This window comes from Sorex araneus, chromosome 10 (genome assembly GCF_027595985.1).
Source record: "Sorex araneus isolate mSorAra2 chromosome 10, mSorAra2.pri, whole genome shotgun sequence".
Taxonomy (NCBI): domain Eukaryota; kingdom Metazoa; phylum Chordata; class Mammalia; order Eulipotyphla; family Soricidae; genus Sorex; species Sorex araneus.
This window is the reverse complement of record NC_073311.1, coordinates 12250953-12278393: the sequence shown is the minus strand read 5'-3', so window position 1 is coordinate 12278393 and position 27441 is coordinate 12250953. Positions and strand designations below refer to the sequence as shown.

Sequence of the window (27441 nt, the reverse complement as noted above, 5' to 3'; positions counted from 1 at the left end):
ATAGCTCTCATTTTCCCTTGGAGAAAAAGGTATACTCTGCTCTTATAAGCAGGAAAAAAAAAAACGCAATTAGCCCAATACACATTCTGTTATTTTGCTGCCCTTTCCCTGAGTTGGGTTTTTAGTTCTTTATTTTTATTTTTGTGTGTTTTTATTCTTTTTTCACTCTATATTTTTATTGTTTGGTGATTGACCACCCTGTGAGGAATAGTTTGCATTCTTTCTACCATGCTTTCTAAAATATTAACATCTTTTTCCTTTGTAAAATATTTTCAAAGGCAAAATCTAGAAAGAAAATCTAGGGTCCAGGGTTGAGAGCTATAGTACAGGGGTAGGACACTTGCCTTGCATGCAACCGACCTGGGTTCGATCCCTAGCATCCCATATGGATCCCCAAGCACTGCCAGGAGTAATTCCTGAGTGCAGAGCCAAGGGTAAACCCTAGCATCGCTAGATGTGTTACAAAAATGAAAAAGAAAAAGAAAGGAGAGAAAAAGAGAAAGATAGAAAGAAAGGAAAGGAAAGGAAGGAAGGAAGGAAGGAAGGAAGGAAGGAAGGAAGGAAGGAAGGAAGGAAGGAAGGAAGGAAGGAAGGAAGGAAGGGAGGGAGGGAGGGAGGGAGGAAGAATAAGGAGGGAGGGAGGGGGAGGGAGAGAGGAGGGAGGAGAAAGAAAATCTATGATCCATTAAGAGGGAGCCAAACCTAAGATGCTAAGTGAGTAGGTTTCCCAATCAAGGGGAGTGTCTCAATTTCCAAATATCAATTCTAACTTGACTATTCTGGTATGGTATTTGTAAAACTTTTCAAGCTTCAGGGAAACCATCTAAACCTCTAGAATAGTATATTACTCATTTATTCTCAGAAAATAGAGTCTTCAAGAGAATAAAGGATATTTTTGTGAACTAATCAATTCAAAATATCAATAGCAACTTGGTAATTCAATGTAGACTATGTACAAGATGTTGACCCATCAAAGTGAAAGTTAAAACATAACAAAATGATACTAAAAATATTTTCTGGATTCATTAGTAGCCCATTTACTCAAAGAAAAAACCCATGCAAGAAAGGGTAGTTAGCACATTGGAAGTTGCAGTAAACTCACAATCTGAAAGGAGTTTGACACGGATTATTCCATACAGATGGTGGTCAGTGATCAAGCCCTGTAGAGGACTGTACCTTACAATGGAGAGATATGCGCCACTAAATCAGTACTTCTCAGCCCTGGCCACTCAGTACAGTCTTCTGGAAGTTTTATTCAATACTGATACCTGGGTTCAAATCACTCCCATTAAATCTGAATTTCTAGAAAAGAACCAAGACATCATCCTGATAAGCTCTCCCAGGTGGTCATTATGTTCAACCGTGGTTTGATTGAGATCAACGGTTCTCAAAGGTTAGACTTACTCCTAAAAAATAAAAATATAAAATTTTGCCCAGTGGTCTCAGAATCTAGAAACTCAATAAGTCAATGGTCTTTACTTTTGTCCACTTGTAAGTTTTTCTCATATAGTCCCAGTATAAACACAAGATGGGTTGTGGGGGGGGTGGGGGAAGTAAGCAGGCAGGGAAGAGAGAAAGAGAAGAAGAAAAGAAGAGAGAAAGCTGGGGAAGAGAATAAAAGTCAATTATTCAATAAGGAAAATAATAGGTGAGTTGGCATATATATTTCTCGTTGACGAAGCTATTCAATTCAGCAATATCGTAAGAACATTTCATATTGACCAAAGATTATAAGATATGTGAAAATAGCTACCTAAGATTTTTCCAGGAAAACTAACTTACTAAATAATAGAGCACTCTTTAGGGTAAAACTAAGACTCAAATTCCAGCTTTATGACTTACTTCCTTTCTTACTCACTTGGAATTTATCCAATAATTATACCATATTCTTTAATTATTATTTAAAGTCTGTCTTTGCTGTGTAACCTTCCCTCACTGTGACTGTTGTGTCTCATCATCTGGACCTTTGCCAGTTCCTTGGGAGCACAGGAGATGCCCCTTGACAGCCTTGCACATAGTTCATGCTCCTTCAAGAGTCACCAGTTTGACCTTGTACTGGTCAATCAGTCATTTGACTCCTAAACAGTGCAGAGCTTCTCTGGGTGGGGCCAAATCGCTCCACTGAATGAACAGAACCCTTTGGAGAGTATACCCATGCAGGCTCATCCTTCCGGACAATTCTCATTTTGTGGATAAACATGTGCATCCTTGGGACAACCTACTCTCCCCCAGGCTTCCTAGTCTAAAAGTGACAGAAGAAAGCAGGCGAACCCAAATGTCTTATTCTCTATTTTGCTTGTCCTGTCACTCTAGGGATCTAATTAGGAGTTGACGGGGAGCTACATTGTTGGTTCCGGTTCTTAGTTATTATCTTTGATGTTAAGTGATATTGACAATTCTATAATATACTGATTGCAAGAAAGGACAAGAAGCAAGCAATGAGTGAAAAGGACTCTGCCGCCTCCAGTCTCTGTCTTCAGGAGCATCATGCCACATTGATTCTGTGTTCTTGACTGCAGGTAGCAGAACAGCTGATCAACCCTTTTGGAGAAGACGATGATGACTTTGAAACTAACTGGTGCATCGACAGAAATCTACAGGTTAGAGAAGTATTTCTTTCCTTTATAAAATTAATGAGAAATCACTTGGGATGTTTCAAGGGGAGCAAATTCTGAATGCAGGATCCTGAATTTCAGAGCTTTCCCCTCAAGGGAAAGGTTGGCCTGTGCTGTATGTTGTCGCCATTTCTTTGGGAACCTATAGTTTTGGGATCTCAGATTCAGTGAAATTAGTCCTTTTCAAATAGAATTGCAAACCAGTTTTCTGTGTAAGACCCTTCATCAACTCTACCCAGTCTCTTCCGTTATAGAACAGAGTTGCATTCTGGGGGGTTTATTTTGGAGATGGGTCATACCTGGCAGTACTCAGGACTTACACCTGGCTTTGCACTCAGGGGTTGCTCTTGGTAAGGTTTGAGAAACCATATAGGGTTCTGGGGATCAAACTTGGGTCAGCTTCATGTAAAGCAAGCGCCTTATCTACTGCACAGTTGCTTTGACCCCTGGAGTGTCATTTTAATTGGTTATTTAAGTATTCTGTTACCTCCGGAAAGTTTTATGGTGACAAAAAAAAAGCAGCCAGACACAATCTAAGTTTGAAGATCCATGACTTAGGTCCTGAGAGTCAAATGCCCAGCAATTGGATGCTGGGAGAGTGGTCACACCAACCCACCTTCAATTTGCCTCAATTACACCATAGGAGTCCCAGAACCCTTATTCTGAAGTATTACTCCAGAACCAGATTTTATTTTATTTTTGTTTTGTTTTGTTTTGAGACCATGTCCAGTGGTGCTCAGGGGCTACTCCTGGCTCTGTGCTAAGAAATTGCTCCTATAGGGGCTAGAGCGATAGCACAGCGGGTAGGGCATGTGCCTTGCACGCGGCCAACCCGGGTTCGATTCCCAGCATCCCATATGGTCCCCCAGCACCACCAGGAGTAATTCCTGAGTGCAGAGCCAGGGGTAACCCCTGTGCACTGCTGAGTGTGACCCAAAAAGCAAAAAAAAAAAGAAAAGAAAAGAAAAGAAATTGCTCCTATATGTTCTCAGAGGACTCCATGGAGTCCTGGGAGTCAAACCTGAGCCTCCTGTATGCTAAGCATCGTGCTTAGCTCATTGAGCATCTCTCCCTCCTCAGAGAGAGTCTCCATGAAGCACCAGTAAGAATTTCCATTAGGCCAAGAAGACTCCTCCTTAGGTCAGTGGGTTTCCACTATCATTCCTCAAATCTCAGGCCAGTGCTTGTGTGCGGATATGAATCAGTTAAGAACATCTGCCTTTTCCCTGAGAAACACACACTTGCAAAAGTCTCCCACCATCTATTTGCTTCAAACCAACACTCAAATTTTAAACAGGCTCACACATCTCACCGTAAATCACTGGGGGTCTGTTAGAGGAAGCATAATGTCTAGCCACTTACTCTTTGTATAAATTGAATCCCCAAAGGATTAATAAGTTATTCATGCACCAATTTGTCAAAATCAAAAGAGACCGCAATATCCCAGTAAATGCTTGTTGTTATGCTTGTCCAAACAAACATAAATTCAGGTCATGTAAGAAGTTGTATCAAGCATAAATGTGTCTAGAGGGTCAACAGGACAGGATATGAAGAATCTTCCCCCTCTCTGGGCTGGGATTCTGGGTTGTTGTCAGAGAATCCATAATAACTGAGCAAAGAGGAGGAAGGCAGCTCTGCGTTGGGGCAGGAGGCTTGAGGAAACAGGTGTAGGAGGCTTGACCACCTCACTCAGATCTTGAAAAAGTGGAACTCTCTAGGACAACCCTGGTTGGTGCAAATATGCACTGGAGATGTTTATGTATTCATTTATTCGGATAATTCTGATCTTCTCCCAATCCCACCCACTCACTGCAGCTTATGCTATCTGCAAGTCACAGATAATAATTCTAACCGTGTCTTGATGATTTCAGGTCTCTCTTTTAGCTGTGGATGAAATGCACATGAGCTTACCCAAGATGAAGAAGGACATTTACTGGGACGATTCTGCTGCGCGGCCACCATACACACTGGCAGCTGCTGACTACTGCATACCCTCCTTTCTGGGGTCAACCATCCAGATGGGGTGAGTGAGTGTTTTTCATCATCAATATTTAGAAAATGGAAAAAAGGTCTTTTTATCCTCCTGATTTTTATACATCCTACTCTTGACATCACTTTCATGATAACTGTTATTAGTATCTTCTAACAGCCTTTCCAAATTTTCACATCCAATTAATATGCCTAACAGAGTGAAAGAGTGCAAAAAGATTTTAATTTCTAGTTTAAATAGAATGAGTATGTGTGTTTGATGGTAATTTGCATTGTACTTTGCTTTTATGCCGTAGAAAACTTTCAATTATTGGGACCCCATCCTTCTTTTCTCCTAACCTGAAAAGCAGTTTAGCCATTTATTTTTTAAATCTTATTAAATTTCTTTTAAGTATTCATTGAACATATACCATTGAACATGGAGGCACTATGTTAACACACCTTGAAGACAAGTAAATCTTAGGGAATATGACAAGTTTTACTGAAGGCCGGAGTGAGAGTAGAGGGTAGGCCAAGCAGACTTTGATCCTCTGCATCCCACATTGCCACCTGAGCACAGTCAGTACTAATCCCTGAGTGCTGAGTCAGGAATCAGCCCGAAGCAGCCAGGAGTGTACCAAAAACAAACAAACAAAAGAGACAAGTTTATGAAGTTTTCTCTAAGACTATAATTCAATCTAAGTTTACAGAGTATCCTCTTTTGAGTGATTCTAACAAGCTGATCCTTAGCACAATAAGCTTTAAATAAAAGGACTGAAGGTCCAGAACAATAATACCGTGGGTAGGGGACCGGAGTTCAATCCCCTGCATCCCATATCGTCCCCCGTGCACCACCAGCAGTGATTCCTGAGTGAAGAGCCAGGAGTAACCCCTGAGCATCTCCGGGGTTACTCAGACTAAAAACAAAAAACAAAAACAAAAAAAAAAATGGACTAAAGTAAATCATGCACACTTCTTAAAAATTGTATTAAACAATTTTAATCAAATATTTTAATTTGGAGAAATGTGTAAATGAGGGAAAAGTTTAAGTATATTTGCTGGAGGCAGATGTGATGGTTCCCAGTAATATAAAGAGAATATAAATAAGTTTAGAAAAATAAAAGGAATCTCTCCAACAAATTTTAGAGAAGGGGAAACGGCAGGATTTTTTGTTACAATTGTTGGCAAAGCAATGACTCGGAGTCCCTTGGGCCACTCCAGGCAGATCTGTGAGGGAATCTGTGCTGTCGATTTTACCTACAATCCTCCCTTCCCCTCCTCCAGCCTTGTCAGCCCTCTCCCTCTCCCCTCAGTGAGTAAACAAAATCAACTGAGTAAAGCTGAAAGGTCTCACTAGCTTTGTTTAGCAACTCATGAACTGGGCTACATCCCACCAGCAGATGGGAAGTAGCCCTGAGGAGCTGTGCAAAATCAGACTTTGATAGGCAGATGAGAGCAGGAACAGGAAGCTGTACCTCCGGTGGGCTGGACTATTTTGAGGTTCCTCTCTATAGCAGAATAGCAGGAGTCTCTCGGGTTACCTAGCTAGTGTTAACTAGCCTTGATGCGGTGATTTATTACCGATTGATTTTGAGGCTTCCATTTCTGGGAGAGCAAAGCTGTAAAATTAAGTTTTTGGTGATGTGGGCTTAGTATAAGAGACTCCATTTGGGGCCTGTTCAAAACACTACCCTCAAAATATTTACTTTTCACTCTATTCTGTTACTCCAAATTTACTTCCTAGACATCATAAATTATGATTTGTAAATTAAGCCTCATAAATAGCACTATTGCACTGTCATCCCGTTGTTCATCGATTTGCTTGAGCGGGCACCAGTAACATCTCCATTGTGAGAATTGTTACTGTTTTTAGCATATCAAATATGCCACGGGTTGCTTGCCATGCTCTGCCGTGCGTGCAGGATACTCTCAGTAGCTTGCTGGGCTCTCCAAGAGGGACGGAGGAATAGAACCCAGGTTGGCCACATACAAGGCAAATGCCCTGTCTGCTGTGCTATAGCTCCAGTCCTCATACATAGTGAGAAAAGAAAAAAGGCTTCTAATCTGCCTCTTCTCCTCCAAAGGAGCCTGTAAGGCTTAAGAAGTCCTTCTAGACCCAAAGTAAGTAGAATTTCAGTGAATTATAACACGTGCTAAGGAGATGTTCCATGTCCATCTTTGGGCCAAGAGATGTGACCCATATTTAGGCAAGCCCAAATCAATCATATGGAATAGATGATGGCTCAATCAAAATCAAGCTGCTTTAAAGAAAAGTGAACAGCTTATTGTAATGGAAAAGAAAATGAATGTCCCCTAACTTCATAAAGGATAATTCCTGGAGCACTAAATTGTTTACTCAATAAATACAAGCTCAATGAGCCATGTGCCTGAGGCCCAAGGAAAAGGAAGGGTAGAGGAAAGAAGTATTGTCACAGTGGAGATTTTATTGTTGATGACTGAGTTTGTGGCTCCTGGCATTAGGTGACAACAGGTGCCAACAAAGCATAAATGCAAACATTTCAAAAAAGTGTTTGCTACTTGATAAGATGGCCAGTCTTCTCCTGCATCAGTAGGTTTCATTTCTTTTTCTAGTTAGGGTGTATTTTCCCAGATTATTTAATTTAGAAACCAAATTTCCCCTTATCTTCTCATACCTGCATTACAGGTGTGATCACCATTCCCATTACCCAGAAATTCTCAAATCAAAGCAATGTCCTTCAATAACTGAGCAAGCCTATAATTCCCAAGCAACCTGAGAAATTACTCTTCTTCAGATTCCTTTTCACATTCAGCACCTCTACTCCTTCCCATATCAAAAGGAAACTCCTTGAAGACAATGTACTTTGTTTTCTATATTCAAGAATCTCTTAGAAAGAGTGCTCTGGTTTCTATGCATTTATAAAATATGCATTGTTAAATTAAACATGGTTTTTCTACTTTTTAATCTCAAGTATAAATTTATAATGTTATCCATTCTGTGTAGTTTTCCCATGGGGAATGCATTTATTCATTTATTTAAGTAAAAAATGTTAGGTCTGGTCTAGGGTAAGCCCTTTGCCAGATGTTAGAAACAGGCAAAACCCAAACATAATACCTGAATCTCTCAGAAAGAATAAGGACACAAGGCATTCAACAATGTAGAGAAAGTAGTGACATAGAAATGTTCAGAGTCTTAGGGTAACACAGTAAAGATACATTTTTCCCAGCCTGGTGAATCAGAGATAGCGATTGAAGTCGGGTATCTAAGAAGGATCTGTAAGAATGAATTTGGAGGGGCTGGAACCATAGCATAGCGGGTAGGGCGTTTGCCTTGCACGCAGCTGACCCGGGTTCGATTCCCAGCATCCCATATGGTCCCCTGAGCACCGCCAGGAGTAATTCCTGAGTGCAAAGCCAGGAGTAACCCCTGTGCATAGCCGGGTGTGACCCAAAAAGCAAAAAAAAAAAATGAATTTGGACATATAGAACTAGGGAAATTCAGGGGCTAGCGAAATAGCACAGCAGGTAGGGTGTTTGCCTTGCACGCAGTCGACCCGGGTTCAATTCCCAGCATCCCATATGGTTCCCTAAGCACAGCCAGGGGATAATTCCTGAGTGCAGAGCCAGGAGTAACCCCTGTGCATCACCAGGTGTGACCCAAAAAGCAAAAAAAAAAAAAAAGAACTAGGGAAATTCATCAGAAGCTCTATTTCAAGACAATATTTGCAAAGACAGAAAGAATAATAATATACAATGTAGAGTAATGAGTTTTTAAATTTCAGCTTGGTAAAGAGTTGACTATAAACTTGTAAGATATTGAAAGTATATATTTAAGTGGGTAGGTACTTATGAAAATTGTGAAGGGATTTTGCGCATCTAGTTTATTAATATACCCATCACCTCAAACGTATGTACATGTAGTTGCATTTATATACACATATATGTACAGTTTTAGGTATATCTATATGTACATATATGTACAGTGTTGACATAAATTTGTATGTGTGTATTTTTCCCTCTCTTGATGCTACCCCACACCATGTGTCAGTCTGATTCTCTCAAGCATGCACAGCACTGGGGCTTAAGTCACAGCCTCGTTTTGCCCTGAATGTGTCCTAAACTACCAAGTATCTCTGGATCTTTTCTTGCTAGGAGTTAAGATTGTCTCAAGAAGTGTAGGCAACAACTGAGTTTGAACTCACAGCCTTGTACTTGCTGGACAAGGGCTTTAACCCAATGAGCCATCTTCTAGGTTGTGTGCGTGTTTGTATATTTGTGTGTATGTGTGTATGTTAGAGAGAAAGAGAACATTTAAGTTCTATACTCATAGAGGATTTAATTATACAGTATAATCTTATCAACTATTGGTAGTTGATTTACATCAGCTCCTCAGGCTTATTTATTCTAAATTAAAAGTTTACACAATTTTTTTTTACCAACCTCTTCTTTTTTTTTTTTGGATTTATGTGTCACACCTGGTGATGCACAGGTGTTACTCCTGGCTCATGCAGTCAGAAATCATCCCTGCGGTGCTCAGGAGACCATATGGGATGCTGGGAATCGAACCCAAGTCAGCCGTGTGCAAGGCAAATGCCCTACCCGAGGTGCTATCACTCCAGCCCCTACCAACCTCTTCTTATCCCCACTGCCCCCACCTCACCAACCCCTGGCTAAATACTTTTCTATATTGTGTTTCTATCAAAGTAATAAGTTTACATACAAACTTACTTGTTGCAAATGTCAACTCCTGAAAAGCCAACACCTGAATCTGAAGAAGGAGGTAAATGGCGATTATAACTTTACAGACTGCGTGAAGGGCTTCCATTTTACTTCCAAAGCGATTAAAGGACATGATCACATTTATGGTTTAAATAGGTTATCCTAGCAACTGATGAAAGATGATTTCTGAGGATAAGACAAGACTCACAGAGACCAGTAAAAGGGCTAAAATAGTTTTGATGGGAGAAGACCTGAAGGAGTGTGGCAATGCAGATAGTCGGGATGGCAGAAGGCAGGTTCAAGAAAGGACTGAAGGGTGACATGGTAATAGAAATAAACCAAAGATGACAGGAAGAGGGCAAGGGCTGCTCTACAGGAAGGATGATAAGCTCCCTTTTGCTAGTGTTTAATTTGCAGCATCGGCCAGCAACCCGCGGGTTGAAGAAACAGCCTGTAAGGTCTGACTTCATACAAGGGTTTGCCTTCCCTTACTATGTGTGGGTGTCCTTAGAACCATCCAAGAAGGTGGATACACCAGAAATGAGTATCAGGGGAGTAGGCAGAATACTCTCACTTCAGGAAAGCACTCCTGACTCTTTCAACAGTCAGGAAAAGGAGCCATGAATAGAGTCACAGGAGAAATGATGAGACACAGACAGGGCTAGAACTCAGGGCCTAGAAGTCAAGGGTGCCAATTTTAGCTCAAAGTCTGAAAAACAAATGATTTTTTTTTTGCCTATTGAGGCCATTATAGAGTAAAATGAAAGTATTAGAGCAGAAGCTAAAGTGCAATGAGTGAAAGAGTGATTGGGAGGTAAGGAAAGCACTGCAGCAAAAGCTATTTTTAAAGATGATTTTATCCTAAGTACACTGGGATGTAGTCTCCACAACAGGTAATAAATAATGATAATAATTTTATTGTAGCAATGGTCCATATGTGTCATAAAACACACTCCAATAATCCCCCAGCATCCATGACCCCAGTTTCAATTACCCAGTCATGGCCAATCCCATTTCATCAGAACCTCTAGATCCATGTGATCAGAAACAGCAACAGTACCATCTCCATGCCTACAAAGAAATAACATGTAGAACACAATTAGACCAGAGAGATAGAACAGGAGGTAAAGCCATCACCCTGCATGCAGCTGACCTGACTTGATCCTCAGCGCCACATCTGGTACCCAGACACCATGGGTCAATCCTGAGCATCACTGGGTGTGGCCCCAAAACCAAAACAAACAAAAAACAAATCCTATTCATTAAGTACCATTACCTATTCATTAAGTACTTGAACACTCTGGTGTCAGGGGTGGAAAATGACCCTAAAGCAGAAGGAGGAGACTTGGAGTGCAGAGGAAGAGTCTTTTTTTTTTTAAATCATTTTTGACATTTTATGAGAGAACTTTGAGTATGTTTAAAAGGAAAGAGTTGCTGCCCTCCCCATACTCCCTTGCTTAGACCACTTTAACCAGCACTCCTGACTTATTCTTTGTTGCTAAGCCCTAGTGCTGTCCGAACAGATCCATTAAAGCTCCCAGCGGTATTTACTGTAGTGCAGAACACTCTATGATTCGGCATCCCTTTAATTAAAGGACCCACAAGAAAAAATGTATATCTGACAGCAATGGGCAAAGAGAAAGCTTTGCTTCTTCAGGGAAGCTCTTGCATCATTTAAATTCTAGACTGTGAAATTTATAATGGGTGATTGCCCCCTTTCCATTTTAAGCTTCGAGAAACCTGAACACCACAGACACAGCCCACCTTTACTACTACCTAAACTACTCTGTGGATATCATCCTCTTACTGCTCCTTGTTCTAGCAATAATGTAAAATGTAAAATAATTTTACAATAATGTAAAATTAGCTTAACTTTATTTATTATAACCTTGAATATCTTTTTAGAAGACAATCATATCTCACAGAAGGTGAAGCAAGATGTAACAAAAGAAAAATTTTTTTCTGGTTCTGCAAAAAAAAGGGAAAAAAGACAGACCAGAGGCAAGAGAGATAGTATAGCAGGTAGGGCACTTACCTTGCAGATAGCCAGGCTAGGTTTAATCCCCAGCACCCTTTAGGGTCCCCCAAGCACCCCCTGGAGTAATTCTTAAATGCAGAACCAGGAGTTACCCTTGAGCATTGCTGGGTATTTGGAGGGGGGGCGGTGGGGGGAAGAACAGGCCAAGTGGCCAGAGAGATCGTTTGAAGGGCTGTATCACATGCTTCGCATATAGGATTCCTGTCAGTTCATGGTTCTCAGGGCACCACTGGGAGTCAACATTGTCTGAGTCAAAGAGGCCCTGGAGGAGAAGGGAGGCACAGAGCACTGTGACAGTCCTGGAGAAGGTAGAAGGCAAGGGCTGGGGCTGCTTCTCAGTTCCTGAGCCAAAGGGAAGGAGAGACTGAGTGTGGTAAGGGCCAAGGAAGTTAGGAACCTACATTCTCATCACATTCAACTATGGCCACATCTTAATTCAAAGGATGGTCTAATAGGTCCTTTGTTTTCTGCCCAAGATGAGGTCAAAACATGGTTTTAAAACTATCTGGGTACAGTAGTTAAGGCACTTTCCTTGCACATGACCGACTGGTTCTGTCTCTGGCACTGCATGTGGCCCCCGGGGTTCTGCCAATAGTGATCCTGAACACAGAGCCAAGAGTAAATCCTGAGCGCTGCTGAGTATGATGCAATCCCCCTCCCCCAAATGTTGAAACTGTGTTTAATCATTTCTAACACAAAACAAGTGCTGACATTCCAGTTCCCAAACCTGGTATAGAAGCATATTAAAAATGGACTTAGAATGACTTCTACGAAGGAGAAAATGGCCATTGAAAATCTGAAATGACTATTGGGGGCTGGAGTGATAGTATAGTGGGCAGGGCATTTGCCTTGCATGCAGATGACCTGGAATTTGATTCCTGGCACCCCATATTATCTCCCGAGCCTAACAAGAGTGTGATCCCTAAGTACAGAGCCAGGGATAATCTCTGAGCACCACTGGGTATGGCCTTTAAAAAAATTGGAAAGAAAAAGGAAGAAAAGAAAATCTGAACTGAGCATTCAAAAGAAAAATATTTCTAATGTAATAGTGTTAATTATTGTGTGGCCAATCCTCACCTCAAAAAACATCCTATGAATTAACCAAGCAATGAGGGGGAGGGAAAAAATCTTCCTATTTGAACTCTTTCCCCTTATCACTCATGAAATCAAGAGATGATTTTGATTGAATCTGTGCAATTTATTTTTTGAATGTGGAATATTTTCTGGTCTGCTGTGTTAATGAAGGCATCTTTTCATTAGCTTAGCCATGGAGACTCTGTTAACCAAGATAAAGAAAACGTCCATTCGCAGTCCAAAGAAGAATTGCCCATAAGATGCAAGACAAGAAAACACTCCCCAGCCCTAAAATGAAAAAAAGGGGGGTCTTCTTTGGGCAATGGTAACAAATCTACCTTGAGCAAAATAAACTTAGAGTGCTTAACCTTGAGTCAGCAGTGCCAAAAGGAGTTTTTTAAAAATATATATATATATGAGACTCAGGTCTAGTGTACCTTAGCCAGCTTGAGAGAGAATGCCCGTTCTCACAGGGTGCAGTCAAGAATCACTCCAAAATCCTTGCAGTTCTGTAATACTTTGGGATTATTTATTAATATAAATTTTAAGTCTCTGAGGAACCCACAGAGACTTAAGTAACCCACAGGAAACTACAAACCTAAAGCCTCATATTTCCCTTTGACCCTGTCTTAGAGATCAAAGCAGCCAGCCCATAGGAAAGAAAGCAACACTCCCTTGAAAGCGTTGGAAATACTTTAACAGAGTCCACTGCTGATAGAATAAGGATTTCAAACTCTAGAGAAAGGGCAGGAGCTGTTGTACAGCAGGTAGGGTGCTTGCCTTGCATGCTGCTAACCCGAGTTCAAATCTGGCACCCCATATGGTTCCCCAAGCCCTGCCAGGAGTGATCCCTGAGCACTGCTGCATGTGGCCCTAAAACCAAAGACAGAAAAGAAAATTTCTAGAGAAGAGGATTCAGGAGTAGAGAGTCTGTCTGACAGGCACGAGGCCCTACATTGACTCCCTGACACTGCCCCCTCAAAAAAGATTTCTGAGGAAAAGAGGCTCTAACTACTTAGGAAGTGGATCATTCCAGCATGTCAAGAGGGATCACACGTGTCTGTTCTCTCTAGCTGCCTTGCACGCTATAACATGTTCTAAGTCCAGGAACCTGAAGCTGCAGTCTACACTCCTGTTTGCTTGAATTTTAGATCATGATTCGAAACCGTGTCAAACTCCCTCACAGCAAAGAGGCAGTACAGGGATTGAAGCATTTGCCTTCTTTGTGGCCAATCCTGATTCGATCCCTGACACCACACATAGACCCCCCAGGTACTATCAGGGTCACTCGTGAGCACAGAGTCAGGAATAGTACCTGAGTACCGCTGGGTGTGGCCCAAACAACATCCCCCAAAAAAAATTAAAAGAAAAATCTTTCTTATATTTATAGTTATTTTAAGGGTGGGACCTAAGAAATGAATTAAGAGCCTACTTCATTAATAGGGGTTATGATATGAACAACTATCCAAAGAAACCAGTTAGAGTTGAGGAATTTAAGATTGATTTGTGAACCAGATAAATAGTTCAGTGGGTTACAGCATGTGCGTTGCATGTAGGAGCCTTAGCACAGCACCCCCTGAGCAGTGAACTCTGAGCACTGTGCTGGGAGTACCCCGGGAGCACTGCCAACTGGGAAACCCCCTCAATAGAGTCCCGCAAGCACCATCAAGATTGATTCCTGAGCACAGAGCCAGGAGTGAGCCCTGAGCACCACCAGGTGTGGCCCTAACCCCGCCTTCCCCCCCCCAAAAAAAAACTTCTGGTGGCCGGAGCGATAGAAAATGCTGTCTTGCATGCAGCTGACCAGATTTTGATCCCAGGCACTATATATGGAACCCCAAGCCCTGTTAGGAGTAATTCCTGAGCACAGAGCCAGATTAAGTCCTGAGCATAAACTTTAAAAAAATGACTCTTAGTGCCAGAGCAATAGTACAGTGTGCAGGGCATTTGCCTTGCACACGGCCGACCCAGGTTCGGGCCCTGGCATCCTATATGGTCCCCTGAGCACCACCAGAGTGATTCCTGAGTGCAGAGCCAGGAATAACCCCTGACCAAAAAAAGCCAAAAAAAAAAAGACTTTTATTTATCTGTCTTTATCCCCAAACATCTAAGAATATATAGCAATAATGCAGTTACTTATTTTAACAATTACACTATAGACATATACTTTTTGCAATGTTGGGGGTCACACATGCAAGGTGTGATTTATGGCTGAACCACGTTCCCAGTCTAATATGTATTTAATATACACAGCATACTAAGGGTTGTATAGAAGATAAGAAGTATTCTTAGTGACGTTAGCTTAAATGTATCAAAATATGTATTTTAATGAGAAAATACTATTAAAATGTGGTTAAATATACTTCTAGTTTAATGTTTTATTTGGCAATCCCTACTTAGCTAACTATTCACAAGACTACATTCGCAACTCTACAAGAAAATACATTGCATGATACATTCCTTTGCATATCTGTGTCATAAACAAACAAAATCTGAACCATTAACTTCAGTGAAAATATATTTTTGGAATATTGACTTTTTCACTTAATATACCAGAAAGGAAGGAGAGAATAAAACTCCCAAGGAAATGCACATATATTAAATTTATGTTTTTAGAATTTAGGATCCTGGGACTTGAGAGATAGTACAGAGCATAAGGCAATTGCCTCATACACGCCAACCTGGGTTTGATCCCTAGCATCCTATAAGGCCTCCTGAGCAACCCCAGGGGTAATTTCTGAGCACAGAACCAGCACTAACCTCGTGAGTACCGCTGGGTGTGGTCCAAAAGCCAAGAGGGAAAAAAATTCAAGGAGCCTCCATTATGTGGCATGGGTACCAATGGCACTAAATTTTGACTTTCTGAACCATCTGAGAGGTGTATGTGGCCTAATTTTCTTTTCTAATGAAACTCTTATAAGATATGACAGTTTTACAGAAGACTTTAAAGCAGTCTCTAAACTACCACTTTTTGCCACAAATGCTTTTTGTCAGCCAGAAGGGGCCAGGTTAACGTAACCAGAGAGGAACATAGGTTAGATATACCTCGTGTGTCTGTGCGTAGGTGTGGGTGTGTGTATGTAAGCATGTGTTGCTGGGGATTTATCCCAAAGCCTCATACATGCAAAACATGTGTCCTACCACTGAACCACAGCCCTGCCTAGACACGGCTCTTCTTAACCAGATTTGCCATGATCTGGAAGTCCAAACAACCAGAGAAGCAATGAAAAGCACTGAAAGGATCAGCAGGCTCAGAAGGTGCTTTTTCTTTTTCACACAACATGCTTTTAAGTTAAATAAAAAAGTAAGTTCACATTTTAGTTTACCATGAGGTAAACAATTACCGCGTTGCTCATGATTGGTTTCAGCCGTGGCTGGGTCTCCAGAAGGCCCAGGTTTCTGAGCTAATGTCTTTGCTGTTTCTCCACTTGCTCCAAGAGGATCCATTTGAAAGACAGTAGAGAAGAGGGCTGGTGGATAGAACCTTCCAGACCAGACTTTTCCTCATTTTGCGAGGCTGTCAGCCTCCCAGCAAAATGTGAGGCATTCCTGATCCATCTTAAAAATCCTTGGCTGCAGCTTTCACGATGATTGTGCTGAGCAGACGGGTTATAAATAACAATATCTTCCTCTATTGGCTTGAATCCTGTCTTCTACATGCATCCTGGCCCTGGGAGTTTAGGGAATTTCAGGGAATCCAGCAGCTCCCTCGAGGGCTCCTGACTTTCAATAGACCAGCAGCTTGAAATTTTTTTTAAATGCTGATATGAGAATTAGAGCTCACCCTATTAAATATCATCCTTCTAAGCTCCTTATTTCAGTCCCTGCCAAATGACTGAATTGAAAATGTCAAAATGCCACTTAGCAGCAGCACCCAGAAAGCAGCCCGTCCCCTGCGGTTGTACCCTGCAGTCTTTTGAAGCTCTTGGTTTACCAGATGGCAGCTTGCTTTGCCAAGAGCTTGCTTTGGTGGGGAACCCACTGCCCCCTACATCTAAGGTCTGAAGATGGACCCGGGCGTGGGGCGTGAGCCTCAGGTAAAAGCGCCCGTCTGTAGCCTGAACAGCCTCCGCATCCACAGGCTTTCGTGAACTGACCCTTGCCCTAGGTATCTGTCACTGGCAAAGGGGATGGTGAGGCTGCTGGTTTGCAGGTATTCAGACAATATTTTGAAATTGAGGCGGTTCAGTTTTTAACTCCTAGATTAAAACTTTAAAGGAGCCAGGGAGGTAGCACAGAGTCTAAAGCACTTGTCTTGCATCTCGTCAACCCCGGTTCAAATTCCCAGCACAGCATCTAATCCTCCAAGCACCACTGATGATCACTCCCTAACTCCGAGCCAGGAATAGTTCCTGAGTACCCCTAAGAATGGCCCAAGCCCCCTCCCCTATAAATAATTAGAATTAAGATGAAAAGAATATCTGCCAATCTAGACATCACTCTGAATGTAATGAATGCTCTCCCTTCTAGATGCAATAGAAATCTAGCCTGACTAACTTAATAGAGCCTACATTCTCTTCCCCATCTATCCCTCAACCCTTTCAAAAATAGCCCAATAAGGCTGGAGCAATAGCACAGCGGGTAGGGCGTTTGCCTTGCACGTAGTCGAACTGGGTTCGAATCCCAGCATCCCATATGGTTCCCTGAGCATCGCCAGGAGTAATTCCTGAGTGCAGATCTAGGAGTAACTCCTGTGCATCACCAGGTGTGACCAGGTGTGACCCAAAAACAAGACAAAAAAATAGCCCAATATATGACATACCCTCTCATGATTATGTTGTCTCTACTTCTGCATTGATAGTGTACGTTGGGCCATCAATCTATGCCGCAGGTTTGGGCAGTGCTGATCAATGGCCCCAAAGAAAGTATTGAGCACATGGTCAAGACAATCAGACTCTCCTTTCCCTTCATTGCCTCAGTTCCCTGTCTTGGCTTTCAATGACCATAGCAGTAAGCCCTTGCAGTGTGTCAACAGTCAGGTGCATGGGCTGGAGTGACAGCACAGCAGGTAGGGCATTTGCTTTGCACACGGCCGACCCAGGCTTGAATTCCAGCATCCCATATGGTCCCCTGAGCACCACCAGGAGTAATTCCCAAGTGCAGAGCCAGGAGTAACCCCTATGCATTGCCAGGTGTGATCCAAAAAGAAAAAAAAAAAACAGTAAGGTGCAGCTCCCTAGTATAGTAAATTCTTTTCAAGGACAGTATAAAGGAGAAAAAAAGTGACCTGAAAGCAGTGCCAGTATTCCCTCCAGCATGACAAGGAGTAAAACCTGGGTTGGAAATCACGTCTGGGAACTTGCCAGTCCTTCTCCATGCCTTCCCCTCTTCACAGCGTGTCCACGGATTCTTCCCTTTGGGCTCCCTCACAGAATGGGAGGCTGGTGGGGTCGACGCTGCAGCCACTAGCGTCCCAGGGACGGAGCTGAGTTCCAGAGGCTAAGTGGGCCTCCCACGGTCCCTGCTGGGGAGCGTCTGCCTGGGCACTGGCGATCCTGACTCCGCAAGCTCCCGAATAAAATCATTTTCCTCGCCACAGAGGCAAGTCTCCAATTCCATCCTCTGGAGACTAATGGCTGGATGGCACTTTCTATGAATGTCCTCCTATCACTAATGGCCTGCCTGTGCCTCGCCAAGTGAATTCCAGAAAGTAAGCCCTCACTTTTTCAGCTGTCATTCTCAAAGAGCTTGCATTCTGCCTTATAATGTTTCCGCCGGCCTAGCTTGTACAGTATGTTAAGAGCCATTATAGGTGTGCCTCAGAACCGTACTCACCTTGACTTATTCTTCAAGCCTGTGTTACTTCCTGACACATATCTATCGTGCTTGTTTCTGTGCTTCTTTGCTCATTGTTTGCTTATTTCCACTCTGAGAAGCCCATGTTCTTTCTTGGACACATATTTCTCTTCTTTCTCTCCTCTCACAACATTTTGTTTTGTTTTGGTTTTTGTTTGGGGGCCACACCTGGCAGTGCTCAGGGCTTACTCCTGACTCTTCACTCTGGGATTGCTCCTGGTGGGCCTTAAGTACAATATGAGGTGTCAGGGATTCACCTTGGTCGGCTGCATACAAGGCAAGCACCCTACCCGCTATGCTACCACCCTGGAGCCTTCCGCTATGCTACCACCCTGGAGCCTTCCTCTCACGTCTTTCTAAGAAAGTTTCACTCAATAAAAACTATCTTGCTTCACTAAAAGAGAGAGGGGGGAAAGGGAAGAAAGAGAGAGAGAGAGAAAGAGAGAGAATTGTACTCTCTACTATTATTTTAGGAACTTAAAAAAAAGGAGCAGAAAGTCTAAACTGCCTACAAAGTTAATTGGGAAATCATCGTTTGAAATCTTCTAGTTCATATGCTCTAAGTTTCAAGCCATTTTGTTCTCGAACCACAGTTTCTGCTGTCCTGTCTGGAGCCATGGCTACCGAGACAGGAGATGGTCACTTGTGTGCTGGCAGCGCCACCCCCGTCGTATAAACAGGGAAGGTCTCAGGTTCATCCTGACAGTGAGTTCACTGTGACTTCATGAGTTGAGCCCTGCAGGCTTTTCCTCTCCGTTTCAGCAGGAGATTCTCAAAACCTCCCAACTCCCCTCTCAGCTCCCCATGCTCTCCAGCCCTTTCTGAAATTCCCAGATCCTGTGTCCTGTCTATGTGTCCTGGGTGGTGCCCCTCATCATCCTGCTCTCCATGTCACTTTTCCTGTCTATGACTTTCTTTCTAAATATAGCTTTTCCAGGACACTACTTCCAAGTGACACCATTACTCGAGCTCTGCTTTCCAGTCACAGAAGCAGTCGGGAGCCGCCTGAGGCCCCTGGGAGAATCCTTGATTCTCTGCCTGGTAAAGAAAAGGCAGCAACACAGTCCCCGGCTGCCTCCCAGCTGCGTGCCCATCACTTGCAGTGTGTTTGTCACAGACTCAACCCTTCCCACTCCTCCCCAATACCCTATTGTTTCCAGCTGCCGGGTTTGCTCATATCCCTTCTTCCATCAGGAATCCTTCTGGAATCCTTTGTCCTTTCCCTGCCTGTCTGATTTCTACTCAGGGTCAAAGTTCAGCTTAGATGCCTGGAGTGATAGTACACTTGGTTTGTATGCAGCTGTCTGGGTTTGATCACCAGCACCATATATGGTCCCCTGAGCTCTATCAGAAGTGATCCAGAGCAGAGAGCCAGGAGTAAGCCCTGAGTACCACCAGGTATGGGCCAAAAGCTAGGCAGCCCCCACCAACATCAGTTAGAAGTGAACAGGCAGAACATCCACAAGAGCACTGGTCATTTTGCAGTTTACACTTAACAATGGCTGTTTTTCTCCAGTGGTGACCTAGGACCTCCATCCATTGCCGCTGTTTAATGTACAGAACCAGGGACTGGAGTGACAGTACAGTGGGTAGGACGTTTACCTTGCATGCGGCTGGCCCGGTTCAATCCCTGGCATTCCATAAGGTCCCCCAGCACTGCCAGGAGTAATTCCTGAGTGCAGAGCCAGTAGCACTGAGCTACTGAGCATTGCCCTGAGCATTGCCACATGTGCGAAAAAAAAGAAAAGAAAGAAAGAAAGAAAGAAAGAAGAAGAAAGAAAGAAGAGAAAGAACAGAAAGAAAGAAAGAAAGAAAGAAAGAAAGAAAGAAAGAAAGAAGAAAGAAAGAAAGGAAGGAAGGAAGGAAGGAAGGAAGGAAGGAAGGAAGGAAGGAAGGAAGGAAGGAAGGAAGGAAGGAAGGAAGGAAGGAAGGAAGGAAGGAAGGAAGGAAGGAAGGGAGGAAAAAAGAAAGGAAGGAAGGAAGAAAGAGAGAAAGAAAGAAAGAAAGAAAGAAAGAGAGAAAGAAAGAAAGAAAGGAAAGAAAGAAAGAAAGAAAAAAAGAAGGAAGGAAGGAAGGAAGGAAGGAAGGAAGGAAGGAAGGAAGGAAGGAAGGAAGGAAAGAAAGAAGAAAGAAAGAAAGAAAGAAAGAAAGAAAGAAAGAAAGAAAGAAAGAAAGAAAGAAAGAAAGAAAGAAAGAAAGAAAGAAGGAAAGAAGGAAGGAAGGAAGGAGGAAGGAAGGAAGGAAGGAAGGAAGGAAGGAAGGAAGGAAGGAAGGAAGGAAGGAAGGAAGGAAGAAGGAAGGAAGGAAGGAAAGGAAGGAAGGAAGGAAGGAAGGAAGGAAGGAAGGAAGGAAGGAAGGAAGGAAGGAAGGAAGGAAGGAAGGAAGGAGAAAGTAATGTACAAAACCACATCAAGTCACAGTTAGAAGGGTATTTCCCCTTCTTCGAATTCACAAATTTTAGTAGTGATAGAAAATATATAAACCTTTTTGTCTCAAAGAGTTTGTCCTTACAAGAATGTGTGTTAGAAGTAGTTATGAAAAGCAAAGTCCATATAAAAGAAAATGATGGTTCTAACTGTAAGTCAGAGCCGGATAAATTGCCAGCTTCTGTGAGTCCCAGGGCACATGTCATGTGGGCTGTGGTGCCAGTGACAGCTGGTCCTGGTCCTCCTCTGCTGTGCTCCCTAGCTCTCTGGACACCTGAGCTCTCACTGGAGATCTAGCCTGGTGAAACACAAGGACCCGGGTCACCGAGGCCACTGAAGCATGAGTCTGCATTTCTCAAGTCACTGTAACCGAACCTGAGCCCCACCACGAGCGCGGCGGGTGAGACGGCGAGCTATCTGGTAGCCAGGGCACTGCCCAGCGTCAGAATAACAGCACGAGGTTGTAATCAGATGCCAGCCCGGGACATTTAGGAAATTAATCACTCAATCTCCTATCTTTTATTCATAAGCACAGAAGAATGCTATTTTCTTCGGGTGCTCCCTTTATCCTTTCCCACCACACCCTTATTGTGATGTCAACCACTCTCCTTTCTGTCCCATGAAAGGGAGCTGGCATGGATCAAACATCTTGTCAGCAGCAGTGTCCATACACATACCAGGGAGGCCTGGTCGCTGTTGCTCCCCGAGCCAGCGGGAGGAGGCTTGATGGCGCAAGGGCAAGGCTCAAAGTGGCTTCTCTCAGAATATTGCTGAGATTAAACCAGAGATGGGAGTCGGTCACAACACTTGAGTCAGGAGTATGCCTGGCCACCCATTAGCCCGTCTCTCTGTCTCCTTTTCTTTCATTTAAAAATAAGTTATTCGCCCAAGAATAGTGGAAATAAGTACCAGGAGAATGTTTCCATGGCTTGGAGGCTGGTCTCTCATTCTGGGTAACTCAGGGAAGGGACCACCAAGTAAAATGTGGTTGGAGGTCATGTGTGGGAAGGGTGAGGCGGGTGGAATACAGACTAGAGACTGAACACAATGGCCACTCAACACCTCTATTGCAAACCACAACACCTAATCAGAGAGAGAAAACAAAAGGGAATTCTCTGCCATAGTGGCAGGGTGGGGTGGGGGGAGACGGGTCTGGGGAGGGGGGGAGGGATGTTGGGTTTACGGGTGGTGGAGAATGGGCACTGGTGAAGGGATGGGTTATTGAACTTTGTATGGGGGAAGCATGAGCACAAAAATGTATGGATCTGTAACTGTACCCTCACGATGACTCTCTAAATTAAAAATAAACTAATAAAAAATAAATAAATAAATAAATAAAATAAAAATAAGTTATTAAAACACCATTATTCTGCTGGGATTGGTGTCGCACATTGAATGCCTATAACAAATCATTATGAACAACTTTGTAAACCACAGTGTTTATAAAAAGTCTAAGGGAGAACGGCTGGAGCAATAGCACAGCATGTAGGGCATTTGCCTTGCACACAGCTGATCCAGATTCAATTCCCAGCATCCCCATATGGGTCCCCCTGAGCACCGCCAGGGGTAATTCCTGAGTGCAGAGCCAGGAGTAACCCCTGTGCATCTCCAGGTGTGACCCAAAAAGGGAAAAAAAAAGTCTAAGGGAGAAATTGGGGAAAATAAATAAATTTTTTAATAATAAAAATAAATAAAAACTTAAAAAATAAAACACTATTATTCATATTTGGGTTTCAGATATACTATGCTCCAGTACTAATACCTCCACCACAATCTTCTCTTCACCAGGGTTCCAGATTTCCACCCACCCACTACTCCAAGCCCAGCTGCCATCTTAACAAGCACATTTTTTATTTGGTTTTTGGTTTTGGGGTCACATGATAGGTGCTCAGGACTTACTCCTGGCTCTGCACTCACACATCACTACTGGTAGCCTCAGGACCATATGGGATGCCAGGGATCAAACCCAGGTCAGCCATTTGCAAGGCAAGTACCCTCCCCGGTACTATCACTCTAGCTTCAGCACATTTGGGGGTGGGGGGGGTGGGTTTGGCTGTTGAAGTTTGAATCTTTTGTTTTCAGTGTTTTTGAGTCCATAGTTTGGATATATGGCTTTACCACTCCTTTATATAACCCATAGACTCAGGTCTTTTTGACTCTTGCTCCTATATCTCTGCTTCTTGTTGCTTCCTGTCTTTATCTCAGTCATCCTTTTCATTTTAGTCTTGAAGGAGATTTAAAATGACAAAATCATCTGCTTTATGTCTTAATTGTTAAAAACTCAAGAGAAAATTCTTTTTTTTTCTTTGTTTTTTGGGGTCATATCGAACAACGCTCAGAGGTAACTCCCAGCTCTGCACTCAGGAATTACTCCTGACATTGCTTGGGGGACCATAGGGGATTCTGGTTATTGAACCCAGGTCTGCTGCATGCAAGGCAACACAGTACTATCGCTCTGCCCTCTGTACTATTGCTCCAATCCCTCGAGAGAAAATTCTTTTTTTTTTTTTTTTTTGCTTCCTGGGTCACACCCAGCGATGCATAGGGCTCACCCCTGGCTCTGCACTCAGGAATTACCCCTGGTGGTGCTCAGGGGACCATATGGGATGCTGGGAATCGAACCCCGAGTCGGTCACGTGCAAGGCAAATGCCCTATCCACTGTGCTATCACTCCAGCCCCTGAGATAAAATTCTTAACAATTGCAAATCTATCCGAGTCCATCATGAGGAGAGTGGGAACCAGTCCAAGGACATGCCACATAACAAATGTCCTCTTTGGACAAGCCCATCCTTCTCCGCCCTGAGCCCTGAGTGAAGAGAGGCAGAGTCTTCATCCTAAGTGTTTTCAAATTTCCTCAACTGTCTTTTCTCGCCCTCCCACTCCAGCTCATCACAGCAGTTTCCACACAGGGATTAAGAAAAATGGTTTTTGAGTTAGGCTTCTGGGCATGGGCCTTACTTGCCCTAAGAGCCTTAACGAAACTCCCTCAGGGCTTACTTTCTTCATTTGTAGAATAAAAATAACAATACCAATCTTAATCACAATCATAAATGTTAAAATTAAATGAAGGAACACCTGGAGTTGATACATCAAAAAGTTAACTGTTATGTGCTTTATCTTAGTATAGCTCTGAGCCATTGTTAAGGGGTAGGCATCAATTAGAGCTAGAAATCATAGCTTTACCTTATCTGTAATAAAGGAGAAAGATAAAAAGTGTGTGTATACACACATTTATTTACACACACACACACACACACACACACACACTCGGTCATAATGTCCAAGTCCAGTACCCCAAAGTCCAATCATCAAAGTGAAAATTATTTTCTTAGGAACAGAAAGTGTGTTAGTTCCCTTTTCACTCTCGTTCTCTTTCATGAGTACCACACTTCACCACACAATTATCACAGATTCCATGTGAAATTTCACTGCAGAAAAGTGAGGTGCAACCATTACATGAAGGTTTTGTTTGATCATGCCAGCATCACTGTAAAAATAAGGTGAGACAGTTATGCTGTGAAATATGGTAGACAGTGAAATGTTACTCTATGATGATATCACTATTTAAGCTAATGAACTTTTGCTGATTTTTGGGCATCTGATTTTACTAATTCTTGGTTATCCTGTCTAGTGATAATAGCTATATTCTATGGAAACAAATCTCTTTTGGCATCTCAACTCTAAGAGGTCAATTGTGTTATTATGATGGACAGGAATGGGACTTTTAGTGATACCTTTTATTTTGGGGTGGAGGGTGAGTCCAGTGGTTCTCAGAAGCTGTTCCTTGCTGTGCTCAGGGGAGCACATGCAGCACTGGGGTTCAAAGCAGGGCTACAGTGGCCACTGCCATGTGTGTGCTAAGCAGCATCTTAACCTGTTTTACCCCAGTGGGAAACTTAATGTAGTTTATCCATGGGTTGGTTTTTAATGCCACACTCCTGAAACATCTGTAGTGTTCTACCACAGTATTTATTAAATTTGGTTTTTTTATTTTTATTTTTTTATTTTTATAAAAAATATTTTATTGAATCACCGTGAAAAAAAATTACAAAGATTTCAGGTTTAAGTCACAGTCAAATACTGATTAAACCCCCATCCCTTCACCAGTGCACATGTTCCACCACCAAGAACCCCAATACACCCCCCTCCCACTCCCCCCCACCTAAGTAGCTAATGATATTCCCTTTATTCTCTATATACTTCAAGTACATTCCATATTTCCATACAGAACTCACTATTATTGTTTGGAAAATATCCCCAACAATCAGGCCTGCTGAATAGGCATCATCTAATAATTTCTCTTCATTGCTGAGAGTGAAGACTCTGATCGCGGCCGCGCGGTTTTGGGTTTCTAATATTTTAGCTCAGTTCACAGTCAAAATACATGGCTGCAAGAAGCCGCTCTGGTGCCAAATGGGTTAGGAGACCTCAGGATCACAGTCTTTGGGAGCGAATTGAATTTGTTTTAATGCAAACAAAATACAAGCAAGAAAAAAGTTGGGTTTTTTTGTTTGGGTTTGGTTTTTGTTTGGAGTTCACATCCAGTGATGCTCAGGGCGATGCTCAGGCCTTCCTCCTGACTCTGCACTCAGGAATCACTCCTGGCAGTGCTCAGGGGACCAGATGGGATGCGGGGAAACGGTCTCCGGTCAGCCACGTGCAAGGCAAATGCCCTACCCGCTGTGCTATAGCCTGGGCCCCAAGAGAAAGTTTTACAAGGTACTTTGCAAGTAAACTGGGCCAACAAAATTTTGAGAAGTTCTGCGCATGTATTTTAAAGTCCCCTCGCCACTCCCCGTCCGGTTCCCGTCACCGACCCTCGCCCCTGCCCCAGAGTCGGGCCGGGAGCCGCCGCTGCCTGCGCTTAGCCCTGTGTCCTTGTGCGTTTCAGGCTGTCCGCGAACTACGCGCCCGCCGAGGACTGGCTGTGGGGGATCGAGAAGCACGGCCCTCACCGCTCGGTGATCCGGAAGGTCAAGCGGTTCCTGAGCACCAGTGAAAACCCCTCCAGCCCCAAGCGGAGGCCCTACGGGCGGCAGACCAGCGACAGCTCCGTCTTCTTCCCCTCCGCGGACCTCAGCCCAACCCGGGACCTGCTGGACGTGCCCTCGAGGAGCCCCTACCGGCCCCAGGCCTCCAGGAAGCAGAGCCGCGCCCGGGAGGGGAGCCCCAAGCTGCACTCCAGCCTGGGGGAGCTCTCCCTGATCCGGGAGACCAGCCGGGCCAGCACGCTCCAGAGCCTGAGCCCGCAGCCCAGCCTGCGGGCCTCCCCCACGAAGATGCCCCGGGTGCCCGAGGTGCTCATCACCGCCGCGGAGGAGCACCTGTGTGACTCCAGCGCCTCCCTGCAAAGTCTGGTGTTTACGGGGGTCCAGCCCAGCAGGACCGGGCCGCAGCAGGACCTGATGGAACTCAGCCCGCGGCCTGCAGAGGAGCCGCCTCCTCAGGGCCTCGGTTCGCACCCTGCCGCCGGCCAAGCGGAGAGAAACATCCTCGGCTTTGGCACAGATGAGTACCTGGATGAGAATGACATGTTCCCCAAGAGGTGGAGCCTTCCCGGCTTCCTGGAGTCTAGCCAGACGTCCCTGGCAGGGCTGGGTCCAGACCCGGTGAGCTCCGAGCCCACGCTTTTACTCGAGCCGGACACTTCCTCAGAGATCGCTGGGACCAACTTTGTGAATGACTCTCCTGTCCTCCACGATGTTCTGTACCTAGAGGAAGACCTAGACACCAAGGAAACAGACATCATAGAGTCCTACAACGAGCACTCGGAGGGGTCTCCTAAGGGACAACCCAGAAGTGCTAGGACCTTGTCCTAGCCTAGGGTCTTCCTTCCCCCAAAGTCCAGCATCGGTTCCAGAACATCCCAGAGGGCTGGTCGCTATTTTCCCCCAATGATCACGCTATATAAGCTACTTAAACTCCGAAGGGCATTATGATCCTGACTTTCTGAACTAAGAAAACTAAACACACTCACGTCACCCATCCCAAAGTGGCTGACGTGGAATTATATTAACCACATGGACCTATCTTACCCAAATAAGGAATCTTATAAAAAAAAATAGATATTCATAGATAGTTAATTTTGGAAAGGGTGGAAAAGGCCTTATAGATAATAGTTTAATTCCTTTGTTTTACCTATGGGGAGACAAAGGATTCCCTACTTCTTTCCTGTTTGGGTTTTTTTTTCTTTTCTTCAACCATAGAGATAGGAAGCTGGATTATAGAATGCCTCATGAGCCACTTCCTAATTATAGCTGTTTGAGACTGTCTACCATCTTGCTCCTGCTTTCGATCACTATTATGAATTCCTAGTCCTGTAGCTTCAGCAGCAGCAATAGACTTCATCTCTTTTTCAATTTCTTTTTTTCCCTTTCAGGACTTCATTTTTGCTCTTCTCCCTTTATTCTCCCATCCTTAATCCTCCCTGTTGTCCTACTTTGGTTTTTCTCCAGTGACTCTGATTCGTCCCACCTTTCAAGTTCTATTTCCTCTTGTCACCTTCATTGCTTACTTGGTTTTCAAAATCTGAGACCTTGGTGAAACGGACCAGAGCCATCAATTTCAACTTGACAATTTCCAACTTCTCTCTGGAATGGTAACTACCATGCCTTCGCATCCTGGTCATCATGGGTCTTAACACCAAATGAAATGGAAGCTAAGAGAACATGCAACTTGCATAACCAGATGCTATGAAACCAAAGAATGACAAGAGACCGGTTACGGGATGCTGCCAGGTTGTTTTGGATGAGGTAGGGTGTTGTTACTGGGAGATTTAAGGGGGCCCAGGAAGGATGATGATAGGGGTGGGGCATTCACCAGTCC

At 43.7% G+C, this 27441-nt stretch overlaps 1 protein-coding gene across 1 annotated transcript in view; it reads left to right on the top strand.

Moving 5' to 3' along the window:
* The window catches only part of BEST3 (bestrophin 3), a 48812-nt gene extending 22377 nt beyond the window's left edge, over positions 1 to 26435 (top strand). The window contains exons 7-9 of the mRNA XM_004602805.2: positions 2520 to 2600; positions 4487 to 4638; positions 25508 to 26435. Of these exons, the coding sequence (XP_004602862.1) occupies positions 2520 to 2600; positions 4487 to 4638; positions 25508 to 26435 (1161 nt within the window). The remainder of the gene's footprint in view (positions 1 to 2519; positions 2601 to 4486; positions 4639 to 25507) is intronic.
* Positions 26436 to 27441: the final 1006 nt, after the last annotated feature.